Source organism: Entelurus aequoreus, linkage group LG18, assembly GCF_033978785.1.
Source record: "Entelurus aequoreus isolate RoL-2023_Sb linkage group LG18, RoL_Eaeq_v1.1, whole genome shotgun sequence".
NCBI classification, from domain to species: domain Eukaryota; kingdom Metazoa; phylum Chordata; class Actinopteri; order Syngnathiformes; family Syngnathidae; genus Entelurus; species Entelurus aequoreus.
Genome location: NC_084748.1, coordinates 26,281,494 through 26,299,990, shown reverse-complemented (window position 1 = coordinate 26,299,990; position 18,497 = coordinate 26,281,494). Strand labels below are relative to the sequence as shown.

Genomic DNA, 18,497 nt, shown 5'->3' with positions numbered 1-18,497 from the left:
AGATAGAAAGCATTAAAAAAAATTAAAAATCCGTCGTCATGTCTTTTATAATGATTTGTACAATAGGCACAATTCCAAAAAAAAGTGCAGTTCCCCTTTATGGAACCCACAGAGTCCCTGGAATCCACTTCGAGAACCACTGTAAAACAGTAGTCAATCAAACAGTGACCTAAGTCGTTGGAGGTGAGGACATTGGTCTTAAGGTATAAATCAAAACTTTTTTTCGAACGCATCAGGACACTACAATCTCACTCTCGCCATTTTCTGAAACTTGGCAGCCCTGTGATTGGTCTATAATTGGATGCCAGTGTTTTCTGACCAGATTGAAAAATTGGTGTTATCATAGCTATCTTCCAGGATGATGGTCTCTCCTTTGAAGCCAGTGATTGGTTTACTAAGATCTTAATTGGTTTTATCAGTGCTTCAGAATATGTTCTTAAGAACTCTGTCTACGTTCGACACATCCTTCGCCTTGACGCATTTCAATGCAGAAACAATCTTTTTGACTTCTTCCTCAATTATCTGCTCTTGTTCAAAGACGGGTTGAATAGCCATAATTCAGTTTGATTTTAAAATGGCCCTCAGGCCACACTTTGGACAACTCTGCTTTATACCTTCCCTCTCATGTTTAACAACACATTTTGGGAGATCAAACCATCTTTCACTGTGGTTCTCAAACGTTTGTCACCAGGTACCACCATGATGACCACCATTAAAATACAGTAGCATAGTATGCCCAAGTATTAATAAAAAACAAGACAGGTTTTATTCAACAAGTATGTTTAATATTTTTGGCCATTGAAATATTACACCAAATAATCAATTAACTATATATTCAAACACAATGTTACCGTTCAAACAGTTAAAGAATGACTAAACTATCCCACTAACCTTAAAAACTATTTGTTTTGTAAAGAAATCTCTAAGTTACTAATACTAATACATACTAATGATAGAGAGAAAAATAATGTGAATATAACCATTGAAGAGGACATGGAGCTTATTGTGACATAAGAAAGCATGTGGCTTCTCAGTGAAATATGCATACAAAAAGCAACTTCCCCAAACAAAATGACACTTTAGTTAGCTCAAGCAATACCTATTACACGCCACCAGGTGACAGTATATTTCAGCAAACACTTTTAAAGCAGGGGTGGGCAAACTTTTTGGCTCAGGGGCCACATTGGCTTGTGAAATTTGACAGACAAGGCGGGCGAGCACGTGATGCATTGGAACTAAGAGTAGGCTTCTCAAATATGGGCTATTTTAATCATATTACATCTATTTTCAACAATATAATTTCATCAAAGAAACATATGGTATTAAAGGGTTAACACTTGCATTCTCTTTTAGTGGGAGTGGTGTTTTTAATCAGCCATTTTTGTTAGTGCCTCAAAGTCTAGTATCAGTTTTGTTGTGGCACATCTCAAAACAGATCTTTGCTCAATTCTGTTTGAATATTTGGCTTGCCGGATTAAAATTACCGACGGGCCGGATGGGGCCCGTGGGCCGTAGTTAGCACACCCCTGCTTTAAAGGGTAAGTACTTTTTTATTTGACTCGTATCTTTTCTTTCTTCCAATTTGAAGTTCTGCTGCAGTACCTGTTTTTAGCATTGCGGTCATAGAAAAGGCAAAGATTATTGCATAATATAAGCTAAAAGCAGAAATAGGCTACTTGTTGTTTTTAGAATATATACCATGTAACCTATTCTACAATATTAGTAGAATGGTTTTAGACGGTGATGCTGTTCTCCATACTGTTTGGTAACAGGTAAGTGTAAGGGATTTCTATATCAATGTTCCTCTTCTTGAAGGTTGGAGTCAGCACCTCGAGCTCCGCTTTGAACTTCCTCTGCAGCTGGCGGGGGGTCTCTTCAGTGAAGTGGTCCTCTGGGTAGTGTCCCAGGGTAACCTAAGGAATAGTTATCACAAATGCTCCAATTAAAGACTCTATTCAATTAACTGCAATAGTCCAGTGTTTGCCTTATTTTCTCTACTCTCAGCACATTGCCCTAATATTTAATATGCAAATGTTGACAAGTATGCCTTATCACTTGTAAAACATTGGTTCTCGTGTGCAATACATTGGTCAATATATGTAAGAGGTCTGAAACAAATGTTTTTAGATTTAGAAAATCTTTGTGTGTTAGCCTTGAAAGAACTCTGCACTTTTTGGAGAATTTTGGCCTCATCCACAGTCCTTATGTGGGACAAGACAATGGCTTAGTAAGAACCGGCTAACAATGCAGGTGTATGAGATATAAACTATTCCGCCTATGAAGCGCACTAAAAACATTTTAAATCCTCCAACAACACGGTTTTGTATACTGTGGAGGGGGCGTGGTCTGAGGGCCTGCCCCAGAGCGGGGTGTGTAAGGACTGGCCTCAAAGCCAGCGGCAAGTGAGTGGATTGCCCAGCTGGGGCTGGTTATCTAATCACCTGTTGCCTTTATTAGCAGCAGCCGGACTGAGACATGTGGTTGGAGTTGGAGACAGAGAGAGAGAGCACGAACAGAGACACGCCGGACTGAAAAGTTGTAAATATATATTGCTGGAAAGCACACCATACTTGTGTATGAGAAATAAAAGACTTGCTCCAACCTGTCTACCGGGCTCACGAACGATCTGTCGGCACCAGGAGAACCCTCCCACACTGAGAGACTTCCACATCTGGCACCCAACATACCTGAGTGCCGACGATGGCAGTGTCCGACCCCCTGGCAGCGTTGGGAGGATTCTTGCGGAGGTGACAGCGGCCAGTCAACAGCAGCTGGAGGCGGTCCGACGCCAGGTGGCCCAGCAGAGCTATATTCTGCAGTCGCTGGCGGACCGGGTCGGAGCGGCGCCGCCAATATCAGCAGCCGTCTCCGTTCAGTGCATGGGGGAGACAGAGGACCCCCCAGCCTTCATAGACATTTTTGAGGCCACGGCGGCGGCGTGCGGATGGCCGGAAGAGGAATGTCGCTGCTAGCAGGGGAAGCGTAGCGGGCGGCGCTTAGCCTAACGGCGGCATCTCGCGTGTGCTTCCCGGACCTGAGGCGGGTGGTGCTTGACTGTACCGGCAGCGCCAGCGAGGACCACTGACGCCGGTTCAGGGCACTGCGCCTGGGGGCGGAGGACTGTTCGTTCGTGTTGGGATACGCGACGCGCTGGCTGCAGCCGGGCGAAGGCGACGTCCACGTGATGGAGCAATTGATCTTGTAGCAGTTCCTGGAGGCAATCCCAGCACGGACATCGACCTGTGTCCGCTACCACCGGCCCCAAGACCTGGCAACAGCGATGACGTTGGCGGAGGACCACCTGGCGGTGCGCCGCGAGTCGCAGCAGGAGGAGAAGACTGGTGGAAAGGCAGAGCGCCCAGTGCCGCTGCCGCGTGAACTGCGCGCGTCACGGGACGAGGGGGTCCGCTGGTCCCGCGGCGCCGCATGACTGACTCTTCTGTCTTGTTTTCTGCTTCGCAGGTCCCGACGCGCCCAGTACTGGCACCACCCAGGTTGCGCGCGCCACAGGCCGCGGCGGGCCCACCGGTTCCACGGTCCCGGACATTTAATTATCCTTGTGTTTTTTTACAGGTCCCAGCTGCTGCAAATACAGTGCTTCCCGCGCAGACGGCCCCTCAAATGGTCATGTGCGTCAGAGACCTCCGCGCATGGAGGTGGGGCAGGTGATCCGGGTTGTCGCCCTCCAGCGCCCTCCCCCGGCTCGGGTGAGACATACTGTATTCCGGTAAGGATACAAGGGAGTATACACCGGGCGATGGTGGATTCGGGCTGTGAGCAGTCCATGATCCACCATAAACTGGTTTGACCCGGGGCTTTGAGGCAGGCAGCACGGGTGAACATTAGATGTGTTCATGGGGATGTGCACGAATACCCCATGGTGCTGGTGGAAATTAAATTCGACAAACGATTATATAGTGTCAAGGTTGCTGTAAGTGCGCACCTTACGCACCCCTTAATCCCGGGTACCAATTGGGCGGGGTTTAAAAATTTAGTGACACAGTGTGCAGGGGTGCGTTCACGACCAGTAGGAAAGTGGAATATCTGCGCGGTTCTCAGCGGCAACGTGAGTTCATACGACACTGCCAAGGGAGAGGGGGAACCGGCGCTTGAGCAGTCTCGGGATGACACTCTGCGCTCGGCCTGGGACCAAGTGATATCTATAAATGGTCAGCTGGTGCGCCCGGGAACAGCCCGGGTATTCCCTCACTTTACTTTAATCAGGGATAGGTTATACAGAGTGAGTCGTGACACTCAAACAGGAGAGGAAATCACCCAGTTGTTGGTGCCGAAACGCTGTCGGGAAATAGTTTTCCAGGCGGCGCACTTTCACCCCATGGCTGGACACATGGGGTAAGATAAAACACTCCACCGGGTAATGGTTCATTTCTATTGGCCAGGCATCCAGGCAGACGTGCGCTACTGGTGCGCGGCCTGCCCGGACTGCCAGCTGGTCAATCCAGCGGCTACCCCCAGGGCGCCTTTGCGCCCAGTACCACTCATAGAGTTCCCGTTTGAACGGATTGGCATGGACCTCGTCGGACCAATCCACCCGAGCACCCAGGGATATTGTTTTGTGTTAGTCCTGGTGGATTACGCAACTCGATATCTCGAAGCAGTGCCGGATGTGGTCCATCTCTGCAAAGAGTGTGGCGCAAGCAATGTTTCAGGTCATCTCCCGAGTCGGAATCCCGAAAGAGATTCTGACTGACCAGGGCACGTCCTTTATGTCACGCACACGGATTATTGGGAATTAAAGCCATTTGGACCAGCGTCTACCACCCGCAGACTGACGGGCTGGTAGAGCGGCTGAATAAGACGCTAAATCTATGATCCGTAAGTTTGTACACGAGGACAAACCTAACTGGGATAAATGGTTGGATCCCCTGCTGTTTGCAGTGCGGGAGGTGCCCCAGGCCTCCACAGGGTTTTCCCCCTTTGAATTGTTGTACGGCAGGAAGCCGCACAGGGTTTTGGACCTCGTTAAGGAAAGCTGGGGGAAGGTCCAAGCCCCAGCAAAAATTAAATACAATACGTTATGGACCTGGGGGAAAACTCCACACGGTGGAGTCACTTGTCACGCAAGAATTTGCTCCGGGACCAGGAATGTCAGCAGCGCCTGTATAACAGGGGGACGCAGCTAAGAAAATTTTCACCGGGAGAGAAAGTGCTTGTATTACTCCCGACATCCAGCTCTAAATTACTCGTCAAGTGGCAAGGACCCTTTGTGGTCACACGGTGAGTGAATGATGTAGATTATGAGGTCCGGCGTTCGGACCGGGGTGGAGGCACCCAAATTTACCACCTGAACCTCCTGAAAGCATGGTGACGACGGTCGAGGACAGGGAGGAGCTTGGGCCGTAGGTCCCGTGCTCCGCCCAGCCCTCCCCCTCCTCTGTGATAATCAGCTTACACCATCCCAGAAAGCAGATGTTGCCAGGCTGCAGCAGCGCTTTTGTGATGTGTTCTGTTCTGTTCTATGATGTTATGTGTGCCTTTACTAGCAGCAGCCGGACTGAGACACGTGGTTGGAGTTGGAGACAGAGAGAGAGAACACGAACAGAGACACGCCGGACTGAAAAGTCTTAAATATATATTGCTGGAAAGCACAACATACTTGTGTATGAGAAATAAAAGACTTGCTCCAACCTGTCTACTGGGCTCACAAAAGATCTGTCGGCACAAGGAGAACCCTCCCACACTCAAAGACTTCCACATATACATCCCTCCGTTTTTTATAACGTATTATTTACAGTATTTTGGTCATTGTAAACATTACTAGAGCTTCTTTCCTTCCTTCGCAGAAGAAACTAAGGTTACTTCTGTCAATAACTACCACCAATGTCTGTTTGAAATGGAATGACGACTGATGGGATGTTGTATCTTTCAGCATGTGTTCGCCTTTAGCTGCTAAATTTAGAATATTATTCACTCTTCGGATTAAAAAAAAAGACTTCCTAGCAATGTTGAAATTGTTTTATGCTGCATTACATTTGTTGAGAGCCATAGAGTATCAAGTCGGTAGTGTGTCGATTTTCAAAGTTGACCAACTTTTCGGCTTGGTGCCACAACCTTCTACTGTACAGGTGAGATGCATGATTTATAATCAAACATGAACTTTTACTAACTTAAAGGCCATACAGAAGCAACAGAAGTAGCTAGTCGTGGGCTACTCGCGAGTGGTCGGAGAAGCACCAGAAAAGTAGCTTGTCTGTGTTAGCTCCTACAACAACAATGTTGCTATAACTTAGGTAATATACAGGTCACGTGAGCGCTCTAGAGGCAGAACAGATTAATCCATTAACTCCATCATTATCCGCCTATTACAAGTAGTTGTTCATTATTTAAAACGAACAGAAAAGAGACGTGCTCTTGTCTTACATAAGTATTGTCAATGATGGGCAAAAAAAAACTGATGTGAACTTTTTTGAGATCCTTTAGTATTCAACTATGTGATGATATGGTATTATTGTACAATCTATTTGCACCACTTAACTCTATTTTGGACACTTTTGACCAAATAAAATAGAAAATCATATTATTTACAGTATATAACCATACACTTAAGGTAAAATGTATTTAATTGTAAACAGCACACTCCAAAACTGTAGATTTTAATGGTGTCCACTCATAATTTTATTATGTGTTATGTAGGCGCTGTTGATGGCCGACTGAATGGATAACATGTTAACATAGGAGTGATCTTAAAAATACAATTGCACTGAAAATATCGAGCAATTTAATTTTTAAAGCTGTTTTCCAAAAAGCGCAACAACTGATGAGCAGTAAAGGTATCACTTTTTTTTTTTAGGAAATCCCAAACTGTGTCTTGGTGGTCTTTATTTAACCACAGACATAATGAATGGATTGTAAAACTAACAAAACTAAAAGGATAAACGCCATTGTGCCAAATATGTGCCATTTGCTTCCCCAGAAAATAAAATGTATAAATGCACAATCAAATGACTTGTAAAATATATGTTATAATCAAGCAAAGTGTCCTGCGCATTTATCTGATGTATTTAATGATTACAAATTATTATATTGCAAGGTGAAGTCTAGTTTTTGGAAGCAGGTACAGGCATCAAATGTCATATACTACTTATTTTGTTTATGCAAGTTTAAATTCATCCTATTTTAAATCTTTAAGAAACGTGTGTTGATGTTTTTTACATATCTATGTTCTTCTTTATCCCAAATATATTTAAATTGTATTTTCTTAAAAAAGTAAAGTAATAGGTTACACTTTAATTATGTCCCTGAGTTTTCACTCAGTCCTGTTCCTTACTAAACAGATGTTAAACTTAAGGTCACTTTGTGTGGCCTGTGAAAGCTTGGAAATTATCTACATAATAAAGCACTTTATCATTCTTAATAAATTAACTATTTTTTAAATTCTGACAGTAAAATTGCATGTCTTTTAATATATATGTATTTCACATTATCTAATCATGGAAGACCACATATTAACATATATTCCTAAAATGTTTTTGTTAAAATTAAAAAGAAAGATTTAATAAATGCTTATAAAATGCACAAACAATTGTGTTCAATTGCATGTAGTAATATCATGAGGCGATTAAACCATGTATTTTCTTAGGGCTGTCAAACGATTAAAATATTTATTCGCGATTATTGCAGTTTGTTCATAGTTAACTCAAAATTAATCGCTAGATAGTGTACTCTTGACGGATACATTTCAAGTTTTTAATACTATAACTAGACAATTAGTTTGCTTCAGTGAAATATTTTTCAAATGTTATACTTTTCTAGATAGCTCAACACACTTAAAAAAATACCTGCAGTAAGTTGGTGTCTTGCCAAATTTTGTAAGAATACAGAATTTGTATTCCTGCTGTAGAAGCACTTGCATTCAGAGGAGTGGAGCTACACCATGTTTAGATACCCGTTTCACACATTAAGTAATCTGTGATATTTTTACTTAAATAAATGCTTCTGATATCCTGTACATTACATGTTGTACAAGTTAAAGTATTCATATTCATGCATGACAATGTTTTAACCTTCTCTATTTATTATTAAATTGTAATATTTAACCTGCTAAAGATGCTGTAATGGCGGACTATCAATCAGAACAGGTAATAAAAAAAAATATACACTTCATTTAAATCTGGTAGATACATATATCAGATTCTATTACAAAACATCTTTGACAAAGCATGATCGTAACGTAAGACAATCTTTCATTTTGTTATGGAAGTTAGACCGGACGTGACTCGTAGCGCTATTATTGTAAAGCCAGAAGTGTGTGATTGGTATATGAGAAGAGATGTCTTGACATGTTTTGACAATGTCAAAGTCTCTAAAAAAACGACTCTAGACTTCCTCTCTACTGTCTTTTTTTCCACTGAGCTTGGTTTCCGTCCTACTGAAACAGTTAGTGTCACAATCTACATTTTATGTTATCAATGCACTCAACCGTAATCCAAACACAGAAGTAAAGCTTTACCTCTCTGCTAGCGGCAAAGCCCACCAACAGGCTGTTGCTGCAGTGATGTCGTCTACCGGTGATCAAAGATAAAATAGACTTGTCTTGTCCGGAGAACAACTTGCCATGGCTTTTAATGTACCCTTTTCATTGTGCATTTCTGCTCGCTATTTTCGAGATTGTATCTCAACAGCAACTGAACGTGATTATATTTCCCCATGCCACGGAATGGACCGAGGGTCAAAAATAGCGCCTTTAAAGTAACTTCTAGCTAATGCGTTACTATCGCGTTAACTTTGACAGCCCTAATATTCATATGAATTCAGTTACAAGCGACCTTCTAAAGACAGCCAATAAGATTGAGTTTGAAACCCCTGCTACATTACTGCTCTGAAAAATTTGGATTTTTCCGCAAGTCTCATCGTCAACAGGAAGTTGCATCACTCAGATCCTCTGCAGGCCAAAAGTCATTTCACATATGTATTTACTCGATGATATTTAAACTGTCAGAGGACGGTGTTAACATCTTAGCAAAGATACTTAATTATTATTTTATTATTATCTTAATTGTTGAATGACTGTATTGTGCTCAGTGCCAATATACTATTAGCTAACTGTACATAACTTGTATTTCTCCTCCTTTTGTATTTTGTCTGGAAGTTTTGGTCTACTTACAAAGTCTGACGGCGTCCTGCTGAGCAGCCAAACTGCATTCTGGTTCTCAGCAGTGACACAGACAGGAGGTAATGTCGCCAAAATTGTGGCCTCCGTTGTTGTCCCCTTTTCCGTCGGGGGAGGACACTGCATATTTGAGGGGAAGTTGGGCATCCAGCCGCCGTAGTCAAACTGCAAATAGTGTTTTTTGTTGTTGTTGGTTTGTTCATCTAAAGCTTGTACAATACACAACAGAAGGAGGACTCACTATTCCTTTGTTTACAGCCGCATGCTGGCAGGAACAAGTGAACATCACCATTGTGACAAACTTAACCATCTCAGTCACAGTGGTGAAACTCTGAGGGAATCCTGCCAAGGACCGAAACAAGATGGATTAATTTTTGCTGGTTCGTAGTTCACAAAAGTGAGTACATTCCATTTATATTCCAGTATGTCATATCAAGGGACAACACTATAGAAAGGACATCTTGGAGATACTTTAGAGTTGTCAGTGTACAGTGTGTAAAGCAGTGAAGATTTACTGAAAACAACTCAAAATTATTGCCCGAACAAGAAAGCAAGATGTAAAAGAAGCACCTCTTTCTGTATTCGAAAGGAAGCCCTTTTTAAAAATGTCCCCGATATAAGTCTGCAGTTCTGAGTCTCTCAGGACGTCGTTGTCACTTTTGTAGTAGTACTCGAGCACTCCTTGAACAAACCTGTGAAGAAAAACATATTATTATTAGTGATATATTTTTGGGCACCGGTTCCTAATTGGGTCTGTTCAGGAGGACCGTTAACATTCTGGACAAATGATACAGCTATCTGTATTTTTTTATCCAGCTAACCGTCGTAATTATGACACGCTGTCACATTTACTTCAAGTGCCGCTGCTACGCTTAAAAAAAAGACACGGGTAGGATCTGATAATCAGCTTAGAATTATCACAAATAAGGAAGCAACACCAAACAAAAGTGTTAACACAACAATATTTCCTCTCCAAAAGTCCTTCGCACACCAATAAGAGTTAATGTCAGTTTGAAGTGAACATGCTTTACTCACGAGTCACAACTGCTGCTAGTGCGCCTTATCAATTGTTTTAACGAGACAGTAATCCATTGGCCAATATTAATCCACTAAAAAAGTGAAGAATTTAAGTGAAATAATAACCCACAAAGTTGCTCTCAAGCAAGATAGCGTCCGCTGACATGTATCTCGTCGCCGTCTGACGTCACTGGATCGCGCCGCATTTGCGTGGCATCAAAACACACCTCGATTAAATACACACTCACCAAACATGCTAACTGATTGTATAGTTTATATTATATACTTTATATGCTATATCATATAACAGGTCTATTCTCTGTACATGAATGCCATACATAAATATTATTTCCAGCTGATTGTAATTGTAATTAATAGACATACAGTGATGGATCTGTGTGGTCCTTACAAGATGATGACCTAACAAATTAATTAAAACCTTGCTCTGCAAACTTAAATGCCTTTTTTAAAACTTAAAAAGCAGGTGTTAATAAAAGACTTCCCTGCTGTGAGATGTTACATGATGTTGGTGGTGTACAACATCTTGTTCTAATAAAACATTAATTGTTTTTACATCTTTATTTACATCTAAACCGGATACTCCAGCTTCCTCCCACCTCCAGAGACATGCACCTGGGGATAGGTTGATTGGCGACACTAAATTGGCCCTAGTATGTGAATGTGAGTGTGGATGTTGTCTGTCTAGCCCTAATGCAGGTGAAATAGGCTCGAGCCACCCCCGCGACCCTGAGAGAGGCAACCAGTAGAAAATGGATGGATGGACGTATAGCAATAATGATAAGGAAAATCGATATTGGTATCGGTATTGATAAAATCCTAACAATATAATTATTTAATGATTACCCGGCGTTTTATGTTAAATAACTCATTCTTTTCCCTGTTTTCCAGAAAATATTGCTTATTTTCAAATTTAAAGGCTGACAGGTATGCTCTACTTTATGGACTTGGAAAAAAACATGTTTTCATATACTGTAACTTCAAAGCCGTTAGGATTATGACATTTATTCTTCGTAATATTTTTGTGGTCGACCAGTAGAGTCCCAAAGATCGCCTAGTCGATCGCGACGGCTTGGCGATCACTGCTCTAAAGTAACGGTACTCTTACATGAGTACTGTTACATATTTTTGCTACTCCACTCACCTTTGGGCTACATAAGACCCAGGGAACTGATTGTATTTCAATATAACAGAAATTAATCATTCTATTTTTGACAAGGTGCTTCAGTTTTACACTTGAAACACTGCTGCTTTAGAGGGTCCTATTATGCAATAAAAAAATCTTACAAATTGGTACCTGTTTTTGTGTATTTGAGATCCGTGTAAGTCCTTAAAATTTTAATCAAACTATGGAGGCATGGCAGAGAGATTTATGAAATAATATTGCCTTGCTTTATACATGAGTTTGGAATTTGAGACTTTAGCTACTTCATATGCCTTAGCGACATCAGCGTATATCTCCATATATGGTGCAGGGTTGCCCAAAGAGCTTTGCACAAGTCCGCCATTGTAGTCACTAAAGTCCTTCTTTTTCTCTATTCTCTTGTTGTGGGCAGACTGGTACAGGTATGTACGCGCACATGCATCCCTCGCTGTTGCCATTACAAAGTAACGTATACTGTAGTTAGAACTTATGTGTTAGTAAACTCAACGTGGAAGTGCAAAAACCAACATGGTTGACGGGGAGAAGACAGTCGAAGTGGAGTCATCTTAATGAGTAAATAAACGGCGTAACCTGAAGAGACGATCAAAAAGCAGTGTAAAGATGGTCTGTAAAACAAAATCTATGCACAATTTTGACCAAATGCCCACCATTACATTATATGTAGACCACAAAGAAGGGTTTTAAATATAGAATAAAAAAATCATAATATGACCCTTTTAAAGCATTACAGTTAACTGTAGTTTGGACACGTTGCCTTTGGACTTTAATTTTTTTTTTTTTAATTTGCTGACTTGAACAAACACAAACAGGTTAGCACAAAGTATTACGAACAGTATAAAACAATTGTCAATGACATACTTGTACATGGTGTTCCAGATCCTGAGCCCATCATCCCTGTAGTAGTAGTTGGGGACATCATGCATGTCGCGCTCATTGATGTCATCTGGGATACAAAGGGAAGTGTAGGTGATGTCGGACATCGATTTCGCCAGGAAATCGGTTAAAGCCTTTCCCCCAGAACCTGCATTCTGAGACAAAGTCCAATTTGTGAGTGGAAACCATAAAGAATCTTTATGATCGTCAAAGCTACTTTTTTGTTTTTACCAAGGTAATGAGTCCCGTGGGGCCAATCAGCCCTTCTCGACCCATTTTGTTGATCTGCAGGGTGTAGCGAGTGTGGGGTATGAGAAGCTAAAGGGCAAGGATGGAAGGAAAGAAGCATGAAAAAGTACTCAAAGACAAAACCCCACACTGGCAAAGCTCCTTACCTTGTAGAGGGGATGCACCATAGGTAGGTTGCGCTGCAAAGAGACTGCAAAGGCCTCGGCCAGCAGGTGCGTGCGCAGCAAGTGTGTGTTGAGCTGCTGCTCTGTGAAGTCAGCGTTTCTCACAAATATTTTTGCTGTCAGCCAATCATGGGTGGAGTCAGTCGGGAGGAAGATGGGGTTGTGTTCACCTGGGGTCTGCTTCAGCTGCGGAAGGCGTGATCCAATTAGTGATCTACATTCTGACTCAAAAGGATGGGAAGTTTTAAACTCCTGTTTTTGTGACCGTGAGCAGAATAATGCGGTCCAGTGGAGTTGGGCCAGGGCATGGATCAGACATCATGCTGTGTTTCTTCCGACTAGGGGTGGGCCTATCGATCAAAATGTTGACAGTATTGATAACAAGGTAGGAATTGATATCGGATCGATACTAGTGTGATGGGATCGATACTTTTGTGGCTGTTTTTATTCTATACGTCCGACAAACACATTTTCAGAGTTTACGCAACCTTCTAGTTTGTCAGTGCAAACAGCCCACCTCACTCAGGCACGCTTTGCCCCTTCCTTCCCTGCTCTACTGACTACTAATGTTATTTTCAACAAACATCAGCATTTATAGGAAGTTGTTTTACTGGTTGTGTTTACATTTTAGGGTTTATGTTTTTTTGTTATTTTGTTGCTTTTTGTTATTTTTCACAGACATTTGGGTGTTGTAGTAGCATAATAAGGGAATACGATTCCTGTATGACATTTCGACAATAAAATAGCTTTTGTGTCCAAATATCGGGGTCTCTTTTAAATCACTTTAAATGATGCAAGTGAGTAACAACCTGTGATTCAATATTATTAATACAAAGTGTGATTACCGGTACAAATCTGATTAATAAGTTTTTTGTTTTTTTTTGTTTTTTTTTAATAACTTTAATAAGTTTAATCAGTTGACAGTACTAATACTATTTACTGCTGTCAAAGAATTACATTTTTAAATCAGATTAATCACACATGTGATTTTTGATTAATCACGATCAATACCAATACATTACTTGCGTGCATAATTTTAATTATCTGAAAAAAGATCCCAATATTTTGGAACAACTCATCTTTCTGTGGGAATGTCTTACAGGAGTCATTTTAAATGTTTGTACTTGATTGTACATCATTTATTTGCTCAAAACTCGCAAACAGTATTATCTAAAGTCCATCCATCCATCTTCTTCCGCTTATCCGAGGTCAGGTCGCGGGGGCAGCAGCCTAAGCAGGGAAGCCCAGACTTCCATCTCCCCAGCCACTTCGTCTAGCTCTTCCCGGGGGATTCCGAGGCGTTCCCAGGCCAGCCGGGAGACATAGTCTTCCCAACGTGTCCTGTGTCTTCCCCGTGGCCTCCTACCGGTCGGACGTGCCCTAAACACCTCCCAAACCACCTCATCTGGCTCCTCTCGATGTGGAGGAGCAGCGGCTTTCCTCTGAGCTCCTCCCGGATGGCAGAGCTTCTTACCCTGATTCAGTCACAATTTTTTGTAGATAAGACCTTTGATGTTGCAGTGACATGAAAGTCCATCCATCCATCCATCTTCTTCCGCTTATCCGAGGTCGGGTCGCCGGGGCAGCAGCCTAAGCAGGGAAGCCCAGACTTCCCTCTCCCCAGCCACTTCGTCCAGCTTCTCCCGGGGGATCCCGAGGCGTTCCCAGGTCAGCCGGGAGACACAGTCTTCCCAACGTGTTCTGGGTCTTCCCTGTGGCTTCCTACCGGTCGGATGTGCCCTAAACACCTCTCTAGGAAAGCATTCAGGTGGCATCCTGACCAGATGCCCGAACCACCTCATCTGGCTCCTCTCGATGTGGAGGAGCAGCGGCTTTACTTTGAGCTCCTCCCGGATGGCAGAGCTTCTCATCCTATCTCTAAGGGAGAGCCCCGCCACCCGGCGGAGAAAACTCATTTCGGCCGCTTGTACCCGCGATCTTGTCCTTTCGGTCATAACCCAAAGCTCATGACCATAGGTGAGGATGGGAACGTAGATCGACCGGTAAATTGAGATCTCTGCCTTCCGGCTCAGCTCCTTCTTCACCACAATGGATCGACACAGCGTCCCCATTACTGAAGACGCCGCACTGATCCGCCTGTCGATATCACGATCCACTCTTCCCTCACTCGTGAATAAGACTCCGAGGTACTTGAACTCCCCAACCTGGAGATGACACTCCACCCTTGTCCGGGCGAGAACCATGGACTCGGACTTGGAGGTGCTGATTCTCATTCCAGTCGCTTCACACTCGGCTGCGAACCGATCCAGTGAGAGCTGAAGATCCTAGCCAGATGAAGCCATCAGGACCACATCATCTGCAAAAAGCAGAGAGTTAATCCTGTAGCCACCAAACCGGATCCCCTCAATGCCCTGACTGCCCCTAGAAAATTCTGTCCATAAAAGTTATGAACAGAATCGGTGACAAAGGGCAGCCCTGGCGGAGTCCAACCCTCACTGGAAACGTGTCCAACTTACTGCCGGCAATGCGGACCAAGCTCTGACACTGATCGTACAGGGAGCGGACCGCCACAGTCAGACAGTCCGATACCCCATACTCTCTGAGCACTCCCACAGGATTTCCTGAGGGATACGGTCGAATGCCTTCTCAAAGTCCACAAAGCACAAGATGACTGGTTGGGCAAACTCCTATGCACCCTCAAGGACCCTGCTGAGAGTATAGAGCTGGTCCACAGTTCCACGACCAGGACGAAAACCGCACTGTTTCTCCTGAAACCGAGGTTCGACTATCCAGCGTAGCCTCCTCTCCAGTACACCTACATAGACCTTACTGGGAAGGCTGAGGAGTGTGATCCCACAATAGTTGGAACACACCCTCCGGTTCCCCTTCTTAAAGAGAGGAACCACCACCCCGGTCGGCCAATCCAGAGGTACTGCCCCGATATCCACGCGATGTTGCAGAGTCTTGTCAACCAAGACAGCCCAACATCATCCAGAGCCTTGAGAAACTCCGGGCGGATCTCATCCACCTTCCGGGGTCTTGCCACCGAGGAGCTTTTTAACTACCTCAGCAACCTCAGCCCCAGAAATAGAAGAGCCCTCCACAGATTCCCCAGGAACTGCTTCCTCATAGGTAGACGTGTTGGTGGGATTAAGGAGGTATTCGAAGTATTCCCTGCACCGATCCACATCTGCAGTCGAGGTCAGCAGAAAACCATCCCCACCATACACGGTGTTGACAGTGCACTGCTTCCCCTTCCTGAGGCGGCGGATGGTGGTCCAGAATCGCTTCGAAGCCGTCCGGAAGTCGTTTTCCATGGCTTCCCCGAACTCCTCCCATGTCCGAGTTTTTGCCTCCGCAACCGCTGAAGCCGCACACCGCTAGGCCTGTCGGTACCCGTCCGCTGCCTCCGGAGTCCTATGAGCCACAAGAGCCCGATAGGATTATTTCTTCAGCTTGACGGCATCCCTCACCGCTGGTATCCACCAGCGGGTTCTAGGATTACCGCCACGACAGGCACCAACCACTTTGCGGCCACAGCTCCAATCAGCCGCCTCGACAATAGAGGTGCGGAACATGGTCCACTCGGACTCAATATCCAGCACCTACCTCGTGACATGTTCAAAGTTCTTCAGGAGGTGAGAATTGAAACTCTCTGACAGTAGACTCTGCTAGATGCGTTTGGGCCTGCCAGGTCTGTCCGGCATCCTCCCCCACCATCGCAGCCAACTCACCACCAGGTGGTGATCGGTAGAAAGCTCCGCCCCTCTCTTCACCCGAGTGTCCAAAACATTAGGCCGCAAATCCGATGACACAACGACAAAGTCAATCATGGATCTGCGGCCTAGGGTGTACTCGTGCCAAGTGCATATATGGACACCTTTATGTTTGAACATGGTGTTTGTTATGGACAATATTTGACGAGCACAAAAGTCTAATAACAAAACACCACTCGGGTTCAGATCCGGGCGGCCATTCTTCCCAATCACGCCTCTCCAGGTTTCACTGTCGTTGCCAACATGAGCGTTGAAGTCCCCCAGTAGGACAAGGGAATCACCCGGCGGTGCACTTAACAGTACTCCCTCGAGTGTATCCAAAAAGGGTGGGTACTCTGAACTGCTGTTTGGTGCAAAAGCACAAACAACAGTCAGGACCCGCCCCCTACCCGAAGGCGGAGGGAAGCTATTCTCTCGTCCACCGGGTTGAACTCTAACGTGCAGGCTTTGAGCGGGGGAGCAACAAGAATTGCTACCCCAGCCCTTCGCCTCTCACTGCGTGCAACGCCAGTATGGAAAAGAGTCCAGCCCCTCTCGAGAGAACTGGTTCCAGAGCCCTTGCTGTGCGTCGAAGTGAGTCCGACTGTATCAGGGGTCGGCAACCCGCGGCTCCGGAGCCGCATGCGGCTCTTTGACCACTCTGATGCGGCTCAGCTGCATACTTGCCGACCCTCCCGATTTTCACAGCAGCTTACTTACGATCTCCGTGACTCTCCTAGAAATCCCTCGAAGAAAATATTTTCAGATTTTCACCTTAACAACTGAATTAAGGGCATACCCTTATGGCTCTGCATTTATTGTCCTCAATAGGTTGTACAAACAGCATGCCAGACAGGTCCCATGTTGTATTGAGCTAGGAGACAGCAAGGCATACTTGGTCAACAGCCACACAGTTTACACTGACGGTTGCCGTATAAAACAACTTTAACACTGTTAGGTTACAAATATGCGCCAAACTGTGAACCCACACCAAAAAAGAATGACAAACACATTTCTGGAGAACCTGCGCACCGTAACACAACATAAACACAACACAACAAATACCCAGAATGCCATGCAGCCCTGACTCCTAACCTCCCCCACACCCCTTTGTATGCAGTGTTATTTCATTTTAAATTTTCGAAAAAGTTATGTGGCTCCCATTGTTTTCTTTAATTTGTGAAACTTGTCAAAATGGCTCTTTGAGTGGTAAAGGTTGCCAACCCCTGGACTATATCCAGCCGGAACTTCTCCACCTCGCGCACTAGCTCAGGCTCCTCCCCCCCCCCAGCGAGGTGACATTCCACATCCCAAGAGGTAGCTTATGTAGCCGAGGATCGGACCGCCAAGTGCCTTGCCTTAGGCTGCCGCCCAGCTCACATTGCACCTCTATGGCCCCTCCCATGAGTGGTGATCCCATTGGATGGGGGACCCATGTTGCCTCTTTGGGCTGTGCCCGGCCGGGCCCCATGGGGACAGGCCCGCCCACCAGGCGCTCGCCATCGTGTCCCAACTCCAGGCCTGGCTCCAGAGGGGGGCCCCGGTGACCCCCGTCCGGGCGAGGGAAAACTGAGTCTCGGTTGTTGTAGTTCCATAGAAGAAAGTGAAATTCGCCTCCGCCCACCTTGACCCCGCCCCCCCAATCTCCCGAATTCAGAGGTCTCAAGGTTGGCAAGTATGATTGGCAGTTAACTGTTTGATGCTTCACACATTGCTAAAGATCTCTTCCACTCGCGAAGCCTGGCTCTGTGTACGTCTATCTGTTTGGCTCTTCAGACAGATAACTTTTTCCAGTGGCTTCGTCCTTGTATGTTCTGTATGTTTGAACTACTCCTTCTGAGTGCGCTTTTTGTTACAAAACACGTAGTTTTACTTTTGAAACCTGTCCGTCTCTGCTTTGGGATCCTACATCTGGCTCAGCCATCGTAACACTCACAATAGTGTATTAGAAGTGTGTTGTCCAAAATCTAGTCTTGATATCAGAATTAGTTTTTAAAAGTTCTTGGGAAATCACCTGAGTCTTTAACTTTAAGGCTAATGAACTTTGTGTGTCTTCAAGAAGCAGTATTGTGCACTTTTTACATACAAACTCTATCTCTGTACTTGTCCAGTTTTTTCACATACAACAAAGAAACTGTGGTGTAGGACTGGAAGAAATGGATGTT

General features: G+C 44.5%; 1 protein-coding gene across 1 annotated transcript in view; it reads right to left on the bottom strand.

Annotated features, from left to right (window-relative positions):
- Positions 1–800: 800 nt before the first annotated feature.
- Positions 801–18,497, bottom strand: part of LOC133633958 (arachidonate 12-lipoxygenase, 12R-type-like) — a 35,296-nt gene continuing 17,599 nt past the window's right edge. Inside the window, exons 8-14 of the mRNA XM_062026811.1 lie at positions 12,599–12,802; positions 12,435–12,521; positions 12,189–12,358; positions 9,701–9,822; positions 9,372–9,472; positions 9,125–9,295; positions 801–1,913 (exon numbers count right to left, since the gene is read on the bottom strand). Coding sequence (XP_061882795.1) covers positions 1,734–1,913; positions 9,125–9,295; positions 9,372–9,472; positions 9,701–9,822; positions 12,189–12,358; positions 12,435–12,521; positions 12,599–12,802 — 1,035 coding nt within the window. The 3' untranslated portion in view covers positions 801–1,733. The remainder of the gene's footprint in view (positions 1,914–9,124; positions 9,296–9,371; positions 9,473–9,700; positions 9,823–12,188; positions 12,359–12,434; positions 12,522–12,598; positions 12,803–18,497) is intronic.